The following is a 17,631-nucleotide window of genomic DNA, read 5'->3' on the forward strand; positions in this document are numbered from 1 at the left end:
TTGCTTGGTGCTGTTTCTCTGGCTGAGTGGTGTCCACTCACATCATATGCATCAGTAATTGAGGACGCCTGTAGCACTGCATTGTGGGCCAGTGAAATGAGGTAGCAACAGCTGGGGACAGACTGTGACTTGGACAAAGCTTTGAGGGGGACTTGATGAGACAAAACGTCTTTCTTGAAGAGAAGGAGACAACATATTTCAGTGTGGGAGAGAAATTGTAAAAATGGTAAGTCAACATAAAAATCAAAACTGACCCAGTTTATTTTCCTGATGGATGTTCCTTGGCTTATTGTGAACTTACTGGTGCATGTTATTAAAACTATGAAATTGTTTGTCTTTGTAATCTTTTATCAAAATGTAGTAATTTTTATGCCTTGTTTTAGCAAACTCACATTCAGTTCTGGCTTCATTCTGGTATGAAATGTACACTTTTCTTTTTTAAAGTACACTGTAAAAAAATGTCTGATTTTAACGGTAAAAGACTGTAAAAATGCTACAGAAATAAAACGTTAATTGATTAACGAATATTAACATTTTATTACATATACAGTAAAAAAAAAATAATATATTTTAAGACAATACAGTAGTTTTTACAATAAAATGTTGTAAAAAATAAAAAAATTTAGATGTAAAAAGTATGATTTTCCTGTATAATTAATGGTAAAAATGTATAATATCGTTTAACAAGACAGTACATGTACTTTTTACTGTAAATTATTGTTAAAATTACAGTAAAAAACAATAATCGGGCGTTCCCAGAATTCCCTGCATGACCCATCATATTTCATTATATTTTATGGGAATAGTTATGCTTTTTCTTATTTTTAATATCAGTTACGTACATTGGGGTGTTCTGTTTTATATTTAATGTAGTTTAGTTAATGTTTACTGCATTATTTAAATTTCACATGTGTTACCCTGATGGTGTTTAGTGTTTGTGTGAGTGACACTGAGCACTGTCATTGTTCCTGGAAGAGCCACTATTGGTGAACTTCATGTCATCATGTGCTCTTCAGTAAGTTTCACGGGTGATTAACAATACCTTATAAAGTAAAAAGCAGATTTTTACAGTTTCAGAAGGTTAAAATCAAGGTTGTTTTTTTTTTTTTTTTACTGTAAATGTAACAATTTATTTTTATTTATTTTTTAATTATATTTTTTACAGTGCCATCGTGGTCATGTAAATTACAACAGTTTTAAACTGTAAAATTTACAGGTTGTTCTGTAAAGTTGTTTACATTTTTACTGTATTTTTTACATAATTATTCTGGCAACTACAGCTACCAGGTTTTTGTTTATTTTAAACAACAGGATTTATTTATTTATTTATTTTTACAGTGTAGTCATATTATAGACATATTTCCCAACATTTTTCTGAGCAAATTATCTTCAGCTTAACTCTTTATCTGTGCAAGTCCTGCTCGTTCCCTTTAGAGTTTCACAGTTCCTTACATTTATAATCAAGTACAAGAACAAAGGCGTTTACAGTTCATGCTACTAGGCAAAATCTGGATGTAACAGAGTTATATAATCAATCTAATCTTTTCACCTCTATGTAAATTTGTCTCTTCCTTACACCAAAGAATAGGTCTTGAAGTTGTACAGTGTACAGTAAAAGTTTCCCAAAGTCTAAGTAGGAGGATGAATAATAGTACCCGCAGTTGGCGAATTCATTGCAATGGGCATTAAATCTCTTAACCCCTCATTCTCCACAATATTAATCGTGGCTACCCACTTTGCGTTAGCAGTTGTTGCATTTTCACGATTCGCTTTGAACGCCACATGAAAAGCGCTTATAGTGAATTACTTATTTTGCTTTTAGTACTGGCATGGTCCACGTGATGATACTTCATCCCAATTATCTGGTAAAATGAATGCACAACGCGACGTCTGGGAAATGCTGATGCTACACTTCAGCGGGTCATGTGAATGCGTCTATCACAAGCCCTCGCCTCTCGCATGGTTACCCTCTGAAGCCAAGCGGGGATGACCCTGGTCAGTACCTGGTTGGTAGACCTCTTGGAGAAAACTAAGGTTGCTGCTGGAATAGGCCAGCAGGGGGTGCTCACCCTGCAATCTCTGTGGGTCCTAACACATCAGTGATAGACAGTACAGTGACACTATACTGTAAAAAGGCAACGTCCTTCGGATGAGGTCCTGACTCTCTGTGATAATTAAAAATCCCGGGGCACTTCTTGTAGAAGCGTAGGGGTGTAACCCTGGTGTCCTGGCCAATTTCCCCCCATTGGCCCTACTCAATCATGGCCTCCTAATAATCCGCAGCCATTAATTGGCTGTATCTCTCCATTCTCCACCAACAGCTGGTGTGTGGTGAGCGTACTGGCGCACTATGGCTGCTGTCGTATAATCCAGGTGGATGCTGCACTCTGGTGCTGGTTGAGGAGAGTCCCCTGGGCACTATGTATAGGGCTTTAAGTGTAGTGTCAGAAAAGTGCTATATATGTGTAACATTCATTCATTCATTCAAGCATTGATAAGGCAATACAAAAAGTGGCTTCAGAAGACATTTTATGATTTCTGTATCACTGAACATAAGTCTATCATTGGCTTAGAGCAGGGGTTTTCAAAATATTTCTGCATCCTAGATAAACTTGTTCAGCTATGTTTTCCACTGTGGTGACAGAAGACGTGAGTCACAACAGAGTCACAACTCCCCTTTTCTCCCCAATTTGGAATGCCCAATTCCCAATACGCTCTTAAGTCCTCGTGGTGGTGTAGTGACTCGCCTCAATCCGGGTGGCGGAGGACGAATCCCAGTTGTCTCTGCGTCTGAGACTGTCAATCCGCGCATTTTATGCTTGTTGCGAGTTACCGCGGAGACGTAGCGCATGTGGAGGCCCACACTATTCTGTGTGGCATCCACACACAACTCACCACGCGCCCCACTGAGAGCGAGAACCACATTATAGTGACCACAAGGAGGTTACTCCATGTGACTCTACCCTCCCTAGCAACCGGGCCAATTTGGTTGCTTAGGAGAGCCTGGATTCGAACTCACATCTTTAGGGGTGGTTGTCAGCATCTTTACGAGTTACTGTTTATGTAATTTGATTTGTTCTTGTCTCATCAGAGATCATTAGAATATCATTATTATTCAATATGAATTTAACCATGTAACTCAGAAATATGTCACATTACAGAAGCAAAATACTGTATGTTAGGAATGTTATTTCACAAATGGTATTTTCACAGTGACTGTCAGACTTGCTCACAAAGCAGTAAACTCTGTAATGAAAATCAATTAAAAAAATGTATCAAATTAAATATATGAGAATGTATGAAATATACTGAGTATGGTTTGTTGTCTGTACAGCTGTGCATTGTCTATACAGCTGGAGTTTCGCTTACTGCCCCTTGCTAAAAACAGCTTGAATTGCTTTGATAGGAATATTCCTTATTACGGTCCAGGGACCTATTCAGATGGCAACAGAACTTTTTCACACTCTGGGTTTTGGAACGCAGAAGTAAACGTTTGCAGGGTAAACTTCAACAGCGGTGAATGGGAGTGAATTGGAGATCACAGCAAATATTATTTTCACTTACCCATTTGCTCCAAGACCAAAAGAAAAAATCCACTTATTGTGTTTGAATGACTTTTCAGAAGAGGAAAAAATAGAGAGCGGTGGATTAAGACATCGGATGGGAGAAGATGCAAATTTTACTGTAATAGAAACCCCCCTCGCCGCTGTGGTAATTAATTTTTTAAAACTAAGTACAGGGTAATATAACACAAAGCATATGTTTATAAATTTACACTCAATATTTAAATGTTATGCTCTTAATAACGCTTCATAACAGTTTGTGGAAAAGGTCTATTGTTTCTCAGGGTGATATCTGTAAAAATACATTTTCATGGCTCCTCTGTGATAAAACTCATGCGTTTGGATGACAGTTAAATCACGGGGGACGAGCAAGACTTTTTGTCGATCACATGATTACAGTTGCACTTGTCATATGGAAAATTCATCAATCCACAAAATGTGACCTCTATATTTAGGTTTAAATATATTTTGAATTACGCTAAAGTGAAAATAAAAATTTTAAAGCATGAGGGAACCGTGCTGCAAAGCGTTGCGGACATTTACAGTGTACATTTTCACATACGGCACAAGCCAAAATTCTTGCGAAGAGCAATGAAACAAATCAAGAAACTGTAGGGACAAGACTGTTTATCAACGCAGCCAAATAAATCTGTCAATGGGAATACGCATGTTTCGTCATCTGCATCACTTCAGTTGTCTCTCCACACAAGCGCATGCAAGCAAGCAAGGCTATGGTAAAAATGGTTTTCTTATGTTTTATCCATCAAAATGACAGACATCATTTGGAATTATCTGTCAGTGTTTAAAAAGTGGCGGTGGAAATTTAACCTTTTAAATAAGATTAACCCGGCAACTTTTCTGGGACTACTCGACCCGTATAAACAGTAGTCATGCAAGCCCTATGTATAAATATATTTAGTAAATGTTTCTATATTAAAATGTTATATATTGCAATTTTATTACATTGCTGCCATAATTGACCATTTCAAAAGTTTATGTAATCAGGCTCTCGTTTTTCTTATGAGATCCCACTCACTGTGATGGAGCGGCGACGTCATTTTATTATTGTTAATTATTTCAAACATTTCTGTTACACAATCCAACAATTTTCACAACTGTTTTACCACATGCAGCGCAAATGTTCGGCACTTTGAAGTGGTCAAAAAGGATTTCCAAAAAGTCTTTTTGGATTATAAACGCACAACCTTGGTGTTTGTCAAAAAACAGTAGGTCATTTGGCTGGGAATTTTTTTGCGGGAGGTGGGAGAAAAACACAGACATTTCGGATTTGGACAGCAATAAAATCACTGACTACCCTCTGTAAATACTGGAATTACTTAACGTCCCCATGTAAAATAATTGCTGTCCAAATAGGGCTAAAAAAAGGTGCACTCAGTAACTTTTTGCTTGTGTCATCTTGGACTTACAGTGACACCTAGTGGTGTGGAAGCAGCATCATTCAAAATCAATAGTTTTCAGTTATAGATGCCATTGTAGACATTTACTATTCACAATCAGACATGATTAATTTAATCCAAGAGTGAAAGTGTCCAATAACAAGACATTACTGAGATTAAGCCAGTAGTATTCAGCTAGTCATATGATTCTAAAATGGCATCCCCCATGTGGGCGCCCCTGCCCCATGTAAAATAAAACAACTTTTTTAAGGTTACTGATATGACTAGAGTCCTCATCTCATGTGAGTGATCATGATTTTATTAATTTCTTTAAAATTACAATTCATTTCTTTAGGAGTAAAACTTTTTTAAAGGGTAAAGAATTACTGAGTACACCTTTAATATAATTAATTGCTCTGAATGAATGCATTAAATCAACAGCCCTAAAAATAACTTAAAGAATAAACATCAGAACATCGACATAAACATACACCGACAGCAGGTACCATGTCTACTTTCTTTGTCATTCTGCCATTGTGTTTTGAGCAGCAACACACTTGCTGTGTAACTCCACACTACTTTTAGCCTGTAACAGATCCACTCTGATCTCTCACTAAATTTATCCACTCAGTGGTGTAGAGTGACCCTCTTACCCCTTTCATTTCACCAGGAGCACCTACAGAAAGACATTTACACACATTCATATGCATTGGGAAATACAGTCTGGGGATGATTTGCTCTTGGTTAGTGAAGTGGGAATCATCAGGGACCTAGTGATATGAAATGATATCGATATCTGGGTCGCAGTATGATAATGTTGTGATATAAAACTGATATATTTCATTTTTTTTTTTTAATGGACTTGACTTTCATTGGACTTCAGAGCTTTGAGCAGCAAGTAATGAACTTCCAGCGTTTCTTCATCGTAGAGCATTGATATGACAAAAATAGGAATAAAAAGTGATGAGGGAATATCACATGAAAACAAGCTGAATGAAGGATAACCATGGACATAACTATAAATCAAGCATGTTATAGACATGCTTATAGCTTGCTCTGTAGTTTGTATGTAGGTTAGACAAGTAAAATTAATTGTTTGTTGACCTAATGCTGCAATACATTTTGCCTTCTCACAGACTCACACTTAGTATAAGCGATGGACAATCTCTTTTTTCCTCAAAAAAAAAAAAAAGTTATTTAAAATATTTATTCTTGGCATTAGAATATTAATACAGTATTGTGAGGTAAATTATACTGTATCCACCAATTCACTTATACAGTACATCAGAAAAGCCAATATTGTAGCCGATAATGAATTATTGAACCCTACCCTTGATTATGGCACTCACGTGAGTAAAATTACTTACTGTATAAAAGCAGTGCTTTTTTCAGCTACTCTTATCTCCATGGTGTTTACGATTCATAATAACTTTCTGGCACCCGGAAATGCAGCCTCTCTACGGCACACAATACAAACCAAAGGTCCCTTGTCTTATCATTTGTTTAATGCTGTTACATGGGAATAATCTCACCATATGATACAGTAATGTCGGATAAACTTTGCATCTGTAGATTTCAATTTTAATTGGTATGTTCATTATTTTTCTTTACATTTTTTTCTTCAAGCTGGTTTTGGGTTGTTTTCTTAGAGCTAAAAAATTTACATTTTTTATATTGGTTCTTGATTGGTGGTATTGATACTCATGAATGATTATGCTGTAGCTTATTTTGCAGGGTGCAGAAACTACAACATTGTTGCCAATTGCCACCGAATTAGGTTAAAATCTGTGATGTTCAGTTGTTTATTCTTGTAATCTAAAGTATTATCTGTATCTTCTACTGCTTTAGATATTTGATTCTCCCCCTAATTCTTAAGGATTTTGGATAATAAAAATGTTTTCAAAAAAGCACACATTTTATTTGTCATTGTGGAGATCTTTCAATGAATCGACTCTGATATGAAATTCGGTTCCTTTGATGGCTGCGTTTATGTTGATTTAGTCCTTTCAGACAAGTTATTTAGGAGCCGAGTCGTGGACAGTCTGAAAAATTAATATCATATCGAACTCTTGCTTTTATTGTTTGTTGTGGTCTAATCTGTTGATTGTAATTTGATGGTTGTAAATTTATTTCACATTGATTGTAAAGTGACCTTGACCTTTAGAAAAGCCGCTATATAAATAGAATGTATTATCATTTAAAATTGCATTGCAATTTTCTGTAAATTTTCTGTGACTCTTCTCAAACTGAAACTGATTAGCTGCCATGCTGTCTCTTTATATTACAGACTTATATTAAAAAAAACTGTATTTAGCAGTTACAAGTCTTGTAATTGTTTCTTGGCTTTCCATTTGTTCTGCTATGCCTGTTTATGATTGTGCTTCTTATGGCCTTGGCATTACTGGATGTTAAAACAGGACATCTGGTCACCATAAGTATAGGTGTTTGTCAAGACAAGGGCTTTCATATGATATAACTACATTTCATAGCCTCTGATCTGTTCTGATCATCTGTCTTTCATTTACATTTGCATTGAACTACACACTCAGGATTTTTTGTACATACAGTAAAACATACCATATATTTATATTTAAATATGAGCAGTGTTGGGTGTAATGTATTACTAAGTAATTGATTGCTGTAATTAAATGACTTATCGTTGAAAAAAGTAAGGGATTACTCTTAATTTTTCAGTAAATTAATTAGTTACTTCTGATGTAATTGCGTTAAATACCGTATAGACTATACAGCAATTCTATATAAAACAACAGTGAATTTAAAATCTAATGTTAAAATATATGTTTTTTAATTTAACGCTGGCCCCTTAAATTCTTTGGCTAGTTCATGAATAATTTATTAATTTTAGATGATTTTTTTGAAAGAATTAAAAAAAACAGTTTCATGTCTATCCTTGTATTTTTCATCTGGCCAAGGTTGATAAGGGTTTTAGAAAGTAATTAGTAATAAGTAATGCAATTACTTTTCATACAGAGTAATTAGTACAGAAATCTAATTACAGGTAGATGATGTAATTAGTAGTTAGTAATTAATTACTTATTTAGAGTAACTTACCCAACACTGAATATGAGCATGTTAAGTTTAGGTATTTATCACCTCTCACTTTTTACCAGAGCGGCGACGGCAGGGCAAATTCCAGCCACTCCGGCGTCTATTTGGGAAAAAGAAAAGGAGGGAAGCAGAACGGTTTAAGGGATCTGAACTTAAACAAAGCCATTCAACTGATGATGTTTGGAATGGGGTGGCCTCATTTAACGAAGAGAACAATCAGTATCTAAGGTAAACTCTGTCTTTAAACAATGTTTTTAAATATATCTTTTATTAACAGTTTACTTGGCCAGGATCTGTTGTAACTATGAGGCTATGCAAAATAGTATTACTTTCTTTTATGTAGCATGAGTCATTTGTAATCTGTATAATTATCCTTCATGATGTATAAGTATCCTGAAACTTTTTGACCCTCTATATTTAATATTTATGGGATTATGTATTCTCTTAAAGAGCACCTATTATGGTTTTTCAACGTGCCTAATTTTGTTTTAAAGGTCTCATACAATAGATTTACAAGCATCCAAGGTTAAAAAGCACTTTAATTTGCTCATAATTTAAATTGCAGCATTACCTTTTTCCCCAGTGTCAAAAACGACTCGTTCAATGATCCGATCTAAAGGATTCATTCTAAACACCTCCTTTCAGAGAACCTACTCTGCTCTGATTTGTCAGATGTCCCAGTCTGTTCTGATTGGTCTATCGCTTAGTGTAGTGTTTGAGGGCGGGTCAAAGCTGTTCGCGAGCAGCCAGTGAAGACCAGAGGTGGGTTTTTTTGTTACCAAATTATGGCTGTCTCGTTTGGAAGGATGCAACCTCCGGAGGTCGCATTAGTCAGCCGCATATGTTAGAGGCCATCTTGTTTCATTAAAGTGAGTAGTACACTTCGAATGCAGCCTTCGGATGTGACCTTCTTTCACGGGAATTCGGAGGATGCATGAGGTGTATCCTTCGTGGGCACTCACAACCCACAATTTCTTTGCTTCAATGGAAATGTCTAAAAAAATGATGCCAATTTGCCCGCAAATATGTTAAAACGCAAGGAATGTTAATTCCCAAGTTGAAGTACCTCAGTAGATGGGTGCAGAGTATATAATATGTATAATTATATTAATATATCATTAAAATAAAGTATTAGACTAAAAGTACACCCGTAAAATCTATTTTCTTTTCTCTTTACATCATTATAACTCTCCTAAAATGTACCTCATATATTCCCTTCTAAAGGGACTTTGTTCCCTTCTCACTCAAAGCACTTGCGCTTGTTAAAGAGTGGCGTGCTGTCATAGCAACCATGATACGTTCCGTTTCCGTTTGTCCTGCGAAGGCCGTCTCGTTTAAACGAGACTTGTTTAAAGGAGGACACTCAGTATACTGCAGCCTTCAAAGGACGCGACCTACCTAGCATGCAGAATTCCAAATGAGACACAGCCTACGTATGTTAGTACAGGAAGTACATCTGGAATTACTAACGACTCTTTTCAGGTGTTCAGAATCAGTTCTTTCTTTTGGGTGTCAATAACTCCATTTGTCGTGCACTTTGATTTTTGAAACTTTGCAGACTTTTTTACATTCACAAACAGCTATATAACACACTACGTGAAAGGTAATATTTGAAAAACCATAATAGGTGCTCTTTAAAATTAGGTGATAAAGCTCCTAAAATCTTTGAAGATAACTAAATCAATTAGTTCTGATCTTATATTGTGTCATTAGTAAAAGGTGGGACATAGAGTTGTTGAATTGGTGGATAATGTATTGAAAACATTTACAGGAAGGCAGTGTCATAAAGAGCATATTTATATCTGTGTTTACAGGGAGTTAAACACCCTAGGTTCTCGAGCTTTTTCACACGAGAGTGTATTTATCCCCGAGGACTCCGAGAAGGCATACCCAGGGCAGACAATGTCCCTGGAGAATGTTTCAGACAAAGTCAGGAACATTCAGGTGAGACGGTGTACAAACACAGTATAATTAAAGGTATATTTGGCTATACATTCATATGCACACAATCCAGCCCTGCTAACCAAAACTGTACTAACACATAATATGACATTAGCGTTAGACTTTCTCATTACCATCAAGGCCTGAGTAAAAAGAATTTGTGTACAGTGGCATGCAAACTTTTGGGCACCCCTGATCAAAATTGATGTTGCTGTGAATAGCTAAGCGAGCAAAAGATGGCCTGATTTCCAAGAGGCTTAAAGTTAAATATAACACATTTCTTTAATTTTTTAAGCAATTTTACTTTTTTATATTCATCTATTATAGTTTCAAAATAACAAAAAAGGAAAAGGGCCCGAAGCAAAAGTTTGGGCACCCTGCATGGTCAGTACTTAGTAACACCCCCTGGCAAGTATCACAGCTTGTAAAAGCTTTTTGTAGCCAGCTAAGTGTCTTTAAATTTTTGTTTGGGGGATTTTCACCCATTCGTCCTTGCAAAAGGCTTCTAGTTCTGTGAGATTCTTGGGCTGTCTTGCATGCATTGCTCTTTTGAGGTCTATCCACAAATTTTCGATAATGTTTAGGTCAGGGGACTGTGAGGGCCATGGCAAAACCTTCAGCTTGCGCCTCTTGAGGTGGTCCATTGTGGATTTTGAGGTGTATTTAGGATCATTATCCTGTTGTAGAAGCAATCCTCTTTTCATCTTCAGCTTTTTTACAGATGGTGTGATGTTTGCTTCTAGAATTTGCTGGTATTTAATTTAATCCATTCTTTCCTCTACCAATGAAATGTTCCCCTATGCCACTGGCATCAACACAAGCCCAAAGCATGATCGATCCACCCCCGTGCTTAACAGTTGGAGAGGTGTTCTTTTCATGAAATTCTGCACCCTTTTTTCTCCAAACATACCTTTGCTCATTGTGGCCAAAAAGTTATATTTTAACTTCATCAGTCCGCAGGACTTGTTTCCAAAATGCATCAGGCTTGTTTAGATGTTCATTTGCAAACTTCTGACGCTGAAAGTTGTGGTGAGGATGCAAGAAAGGTTTTCTTCTCATGACTCTTCCATGAAGGTCAAATTTGTGCAGGTGTCGCTGCACAGTAGAACAGTGCACCACTACTCCAGAGTCTGCTAAATCTTCCTTAAGGTCTTTTGCAGTCAAACAGGGGTTTTGATTTGCCTTTCTAGCAATCCTACGAGGAGTTCTCTCTGAAAGTTTTCTTGGTCTTCCAGACCTCAACTTGAACTCCACCGTTCCTGTTAACTGCCATTTCTTAATTACATTATGAACTGAGGAAACGGCTACCTGAAAATGCTTTGCTATCTTCTTATAGCCTTCTCCTGCTTTGTGGGCATCAATTATTTTAAGAGTGCTAGGCAGCTGCTTAGAGGAGCCCGTGGCTGCTGATTGTTGGGACAAGATTTGAAGAGTCAGAGTATGTACACAGCTTTGAAATTCTCATCACATGGCCTTTCCAAACGATGATTGTGAACAAGCCATAGCCCTAACAAGCTAATTAAGGTCTGAGACCTTGGTAATAGTTATCTGAGAGCTCAAATCTCTTGGGGTGCCCAAACTTTTGCATGGTCCTCCTTTCCCTTTTTTCACTCTAAATTGTACAAAATAAAAATAATACATTAATATTGTTTAAAATGTTGAAAAGAATGTTTCATCTTTAACTTTATGCCTTTTGGAGATCACTTCATCTTCTTCTCACTTAACTATTCACAGCAACAGAAATTTTGACCAGGGGTGCCCAAACTTTTGCGCTATGCTTTTATTGACAGAGGCAAATTGGACATAATATCAAGTTTGGTCAGAGACCCCCTTCACTTATGAAGAGTGAGGGAGACGAAGGTAGCTCAGATGAAGAAGAGGTACCACAAAGTCCACTGAGGGTTATTGCTCAGGTGGAGAGTGAGCCACAGGAGGCAGAAGCCAAGGAAAAGGTAAGTTTATCCCCAAATTATTAGCTATTCTTAACATTCAGTCACACTGTCTTATCATGTCAGTTTCAGTTTAAATACAACTTAGACCATCTATATGCTTCTTTAAACAGTCATCTGTGGAAAATCAATCAGTTAAAGATCAACATTCTATTTTACTGAGTAATGTGGTAATATAAGTTTTTTTTATATCACTGATTAGAGAGTCCTGCTCTCCTATTGACTTAATTTTGTGTGTCTTTGCTTTATAATTAGGCTGTCAGCCATGATGTAGTCCAGCACAGAACTCCAGTCAAATCCCCACGCACAAAACGCCCACCTCCCCCTGGTACAATTGAGTCCATCAATCTAGATGCTGTCCCTCAGTCTGTCCCACGCTTAGACAACACTGCTGCCAAACACAGACTGTCTGTCAAACCGAAGAACCAGAGGGTGTCTCGCAAACACAGAAGGTTCACACAGGTAAATGGCAAAGTTTGGATAGCTTTGATATATGAAGATATGTTAAAGAAAACATTTATTTTATTTATTATATCTTAGGATTTTCACAAACTGGATCTCTCTGAAATGCAAGAGGAAATAGAAACACAAAAACACGAAGAAGTATTTGATTTGCCAAGTGAGGACTATAACATTATGCAAAGGATCAAAGAAGATTATGAGCCCACTGAGAAATCCATTAGAAAGCGACTTCATGAGGAGGAACAAGAACGGCTTGAGCTTCAAAGAAGTGAACAAGAGAGAAATAGGAAGAAACAATTTAGGAGAATTGAGGAACAGAGGCTAGAAGAAGAACAAAGGCAAAAGAAAGAAGAGGAGAGGAAGCAACGAGAGGAAGAGGAGAAAAGAGCAAGGGAAGAGGAACAGAGAAGGAAAGAAGAGCTTCGATTAAGACAGGAGGAAGAGAGAAACAGGCAAGAGGAGGAGGAAAAGATGAGGAAAGAGGAAGAGGAAACAAGAGCAGAGGAGAGAAGGCGGCAAGAATTTGAGGCAGAGCGTTTTCGTCTGGAAGAGGAAAGTAAAAGGGAGCAGGAGGAGAGAAGGAGAAAGGAGGCAGCAGACAAACTTAGGATTCAGGAGTTAGAGGAAAAACAAAAGAAAGAGGAAGAGCAACGGCTTCATGAGAAAGAAATACGCCAACAAGAGGAAGAGGCTGAGAGGAAAAGACAAGAAAAAAAGAGGGAGGAAGAGGAAAGAAAGAGGCAACAACAAGAAGAGAAAGCAGCTGAGAAGCAAGCTAGAGCCACTGACCCAGAGTGGAAAAGGAAGGCAGAGGAACTGCGATGGAGAGAGATGGAGGAGAGACAAAGACCCTTCACTTTCAAGGTGTCCTCGGGTGAGAAGCAGATACTCTTCCAGAGGGTCAACCTTACTCCTGTTACTTCAGCAACTGGCCAACAAAGTGAAACAACAGCTGAAACCAGGGAGGGAGCCAAAGCCCCTTCACCAGGATGTGCTGATTCACCTCCTCTCTCTTCATCTCTTTATGTCCCGCATACTGCTATTTTTGTGACAGGGGCCCAGCTTTGTGGAACAGCAGTCAATCTTGATCAGATCAAGGATACAGCTTGCAAGTCCCTTCTTGGTCTTTCTGAAGGCAAAAATGCCATTGGCATACCACCAACCAAGAGCAAAACATCTCCAGAACATAAATCTGGAAAAACTAAATCCTTATATGAGTCTTCCGTATCTGCAGACCAATCCAATGCTGCTGTACTAGCGGAATGGGCAAGTATCCGATCCAAAATTTTTAAGGGTGCTGAAGATGGAAAATACAATGAGAATCCAGATGAGAGTCGCAAGCAGTCCAAGAGCAGACCAGTAAGTGAGGATCTAAACACAGTGCCATTGTCTCACACCAACCTCAGGAAAACCTTGTCAGCCAGTGCTAAGTTTTCCATTACCCCAGCCAGAAAGAAATTTGCTGATTCTAACAGAAACTCCGAAATTTTCAGTCAGGTAGGAAGAGAGGGTGAGAACACAGAAACAACATCTATAGAAACTCCCTCTGTCCAAAAGGTAGATTTGCCTTCTGTAGTTACCAAGATCCAGAACAGGGGAAATAAATTTGTCCGTATTGCAGATAGTGTTGAAGAATGCAAGTTTGCCAAAGACTTCCCTTCCTTTCTTGTTCCAAACCTGCCACATGAAACCCCCAAATCACAGAGATCGGAGACTGGGTCCCCAAGTTACACAGAATCAGAAGACTCAGACATAAAGTATGAAGGGGATCAGAAGGATCCGAGCTGTAATGAGACACCCTCACCTTTTGGAATCAAGCTGAGAAGAACCAACTACTCTCTTCGCTTCCATAATGAACAATCTGCAGAGAAGAGGAAGAAAAGGTACAGTGCAGGAGACAGCTTTGAAGGAGTCCCAGTGCCCTTAACCTCTGACACTTCTACACTCTCTGAGAAGTCAAGCCCAGCTTCTCCCCAACAAGAGACTGCTGGACACCAACCCCCTGCAGCACCTAGTAAAGAATCACGAACAAAGTTTTTCAGAAGTACTCTCCCATCAGCATGCAATGAAGGTGACAACACTGTCCCAAAGCCTCCACTTTACCAAAAACCATCTACCTCCCCCAAACCATCTGAAGGTGCCACACCTCCACCCTCTCCTCTCCCAAAACCAGGCAGAAGGACTTCAGGGGATATGATTTCCCAAAGAACTGGGGAATTTGAACAGGTAGCTGCTGAGCAGAGCGATGAAACTTCAGCATCTGGACCATCCCAGAGAAATGGAGAGGATGAGCTAAAAGAGAAGAAGTCATTTTTTCCATCCATCAGCATCCCATGGAGAGAAAAAACAGATCGCAGGACAGAACTTATTAAAAGAGGTCAGAAATATTCAAGCACTGTAGACCTATACCCATTGAATCTATGCATTATTGAGATAAATACTATCCTTGTAGAGAGTACTAGAAAAGATTAGTAGAATACAGTTGGCTCTAAAACTGATTCTAGCTCTTCTTGTTTACTTAACACATTTTACATTCCTTTTTTACTTCACAGAAAAACCCTATCTGCAGATCAGACACTCCCTGGACAGCCCACAAACACAGGAGAAAGAGGCAGGACCATTGTGGGTCAATCTGGCACTGCAGAAACAGAAAGGATTCAGGGAACAGCAGCAGAACCGAGAGGAGAGGAAAAGCCAGCGAGAGGCTAAGCTGGCTGAGAAACAGGATAGAGACAGAGAAATCGTATGTAAAAATTATAAATATGGCCACACAAGCTACAATGGCAACTATTTACACAGTTGGTTGCTGTATGCAATGTTGTTAAACTAAGCTAGTGTTACACTGATCCTGAACATAACCCTTATGTTTTAGTAGCAACTGGAGAAAAACATAGGTGTTGTTTGTCTCTGCAAGGTTGGAATGGTCAGCCCCACTGAAGATAAAGGCAATGGAAGTTCAAGCCCCCTCAAGCCTCAAACTGCAGATGAGAATAAAAGACCAGACACACTCCTGGCCCGCTTTGAACGACGTGAGAACTTGAAGAAAGCCAATACCTTACCCAGCTCAGTCACAGGTGAAAATCTATTTGATTTTCTTAGGTTTCCCTTAAGTAGCTGTCTACTGGAGTTGTTTAAACATTGACTTAAGGGTCTTACAATTCATGATGTGGTGCTTTACAACTGAGACATCCAACCCCCCAAAAATGTAGAAAAGAACATTCTTTCAATAAATGCTAGAACTGATTAGTAACTCTAGTGACTGCCAATGAAAAATTCTTCAAACAGCAATTTGGGGAATCATAACTGTTTATTTTGTTTATTTTGACAGTTGAAATAACAGACTCTACACCCTCTCCGCCAGCAACGAAGGATGTGACAAAGCGCTTCCCTCCTGGTGACACTACACAGGTTTCTACTGAGCCTGCCTGGCTCGCCCTAGCCAAGCGTAAGGCCAAAGCCTGGAGCGACTGTCCACAGATCATCAAGTGATCCAATACTTTTGACCCAGTGAAAAAAGCAAATAAGTACCACCACTTCATCCATATCAGTTGGACATCACTGCACCCCAACTCATCTCTGGCTCTACAACAACTACAGCATTACAAGTCCCTATTTTACTTTTGCCCTGAACATTCTACAAATATGAATTTGTAGAATTAGGAAATTATTATATTATTTCCTAATAATTGGTATTTTTATAATAAAAAAATGTATTGCCATAATGACAAATCATTGTGCCTATACCTTTTTTTTTTTTTTTTTTTTTTTTTTTAAGAGAACCAATGATGAAACGTATTACCTTTTCCAAAAGCCAACCTGTGTCTCTTCTTGTTTTCAATCAGTAAAAAATGTTTTTGCAATAATCTAAATCAACAGGATATTACACCATTTTCTGATGCAACCAATCAGACAACACCAAGAATCTTTGTCAAGAAGAACAGCCCTTCATATCTTAATAGTTTTCAAAGTTCATTGATCTTGTTAACAGAAAATAATCAGTGTATAAACACAATGCATGTCAAACTGTTGGTCCTAGATATTACTAAAACAATAAGTGGTTGAAATTCAATATAATGTAACACATTTTAAATAAGACAAGACAATATGTTGATGCTTTAATGATGATTCTGGGAAGCAATTCAAGGGCTAATAACACAATTGGCGAAACGTAAAATTTCACTCCTTACTCCCACAAGCATGTAAATCAGAAAAACAGTTTTGTATTTTTTAACTATGGGTACCGTTTCTTCAAATATGTTGGCACCACTAGACCTTGTTGATGGACAGATATATTTTATTTATTTTATTTTTGCAAAGATCTTCACTGTGTCCGTGACAACTGTGAGTACTGTCATTTTAACTATTGCTAAAAAAAAAAAGATCATCAATATGACATGTCAGCACTGTTTACTCATGTAATTAACTAACTCTGAATTTTTCCATGACAGCATAGTATACAATATATGCACTTGAGCAGTGGTGTCAATTGATGAAAAATCTACTTCTTGCAGTGTCTATAGCCACCTGTTTCCTTAGAATTGGTTGCCTGGGATCACAAACTGCCTGCTTGCTGTAACATAAACAATGCTATCCTGGCGTAGCGTGTGCTAGCATCTCTTTTACCACTATAGCAAAACCTGCAACGTGACTAAGTGATGGGAGATCAGTGTTTCAAATGAAACGTCCGAGGGGTGTCAGAAAAAGAGGTCTAACCAAGGAGAGTGTCCCTTAGAAAAAGGAAGCATTTCTAATGAGTGAATTGACTATTAACGGACATCACCTCTATGTGCTTGAACCCCAGGTTGCACCAAGTGGATTGTCTCTGTAGGCAAAGCTGTGCCTAAAGGTGAACTGCAAGTTGCTCTGGATAGAAAGTGTCTGCTAAATGATGGAAATTACTAAATGGAAGCCTTGATCTCTCAGCAGAGCCACTGACCCCACAATCTAATGTAATGTTGTATGTATGTAAGTATGTATAGAGGTGAAATGAAATGGACTGTATTCCTTTGGAGACCTCCACGATTGCAGTCGCATCACTTTGTTTTTACATTGGTCGTGTGCAATAGTGTAGCGTAAATAGTGTTGTATGTAATATGAAACAAAAATGGTTTGTTGATAATTGCACTTTTTGTTCTACTTTGGAAATATCCATCATGGAAAAAGTGACACAATGTTATGAAAAATTAAAGGAATATGTTTGAACTCTGATCTGAAATTCCGTTTTTTTTCCTGCCCAAAACCAGCATATGC

At 38.0% G+C, this 17,631-nt stretch overlaps 1 protein-coding gene across 3 annotated transcripts in view; it reads left to right on the plus strand.

Annotated features, from left to right (window-relative positions):
* The window catches only part of cracd (capping protein inhibiting regulator of actin dynamics), a 39,205-nt gene extending 21,616 nt beyond the window's left edge, over positions 1–17,589 (plus strand). For all 3 annotated transcript variants that reach the window (XM_051655680.1, XM_051655679.1, XM_051655678.1), the window contains 8 exons: positions 8,092–8,257; positions 9,844–9,973; positions 11,761–11,922; positions 12,175–12,381; positions 12,460–14,758; positions 14,934–15,124; positions 15,296–15,455; positions 15,710–17,589. In XM_051655680.1, coding sequence (XP_051511640.1) covers positions 9,932–9,973; positions 11,761–11,922; positions 12,175–12,381; positions 12,460–14,758; positions 14,934–15,124; positions 15,296–15,455; positions 15,710–15,870 — 3,222 coding nt within the window. In that variant the 5' untranslated portion in view covers positions 8,092–8,257; positions 9,844–9,931 and the 3' untranslated portion in view covers positions 15,871–17,589. The remainder of the gene's footprint in view (positions 1–8,091; positions 8,258–9,843; positions 9,974–11,760; positions 11,923–12,174; positions 12,382–12,459; positions 14,759–14,933; positions 15,125–15,295; positions 15,456–15,709) is intronic.
* The last annotated feature ends 42 nt before the right edge of the window (positions 17,590–17,631 follow it).

Source organism: Myxocyprinus asiaticus, chromosome 25 (assembly GCF_019703515.2).
Source record: "Myxocyprinus asiaticus isolate MX2 ecotype Aquarium Trade chromosome 25, UBuf_Myxa_2, whole genome shotgun sequence".
Taxonomy (NCBI): domain Eukaryota; kingdom Metazoa; phylum Chordata; class Actinopteri; order Cypriniformes; family Catostomidae; genus Myxocyprinus; species Myxocyprinus asiaticus.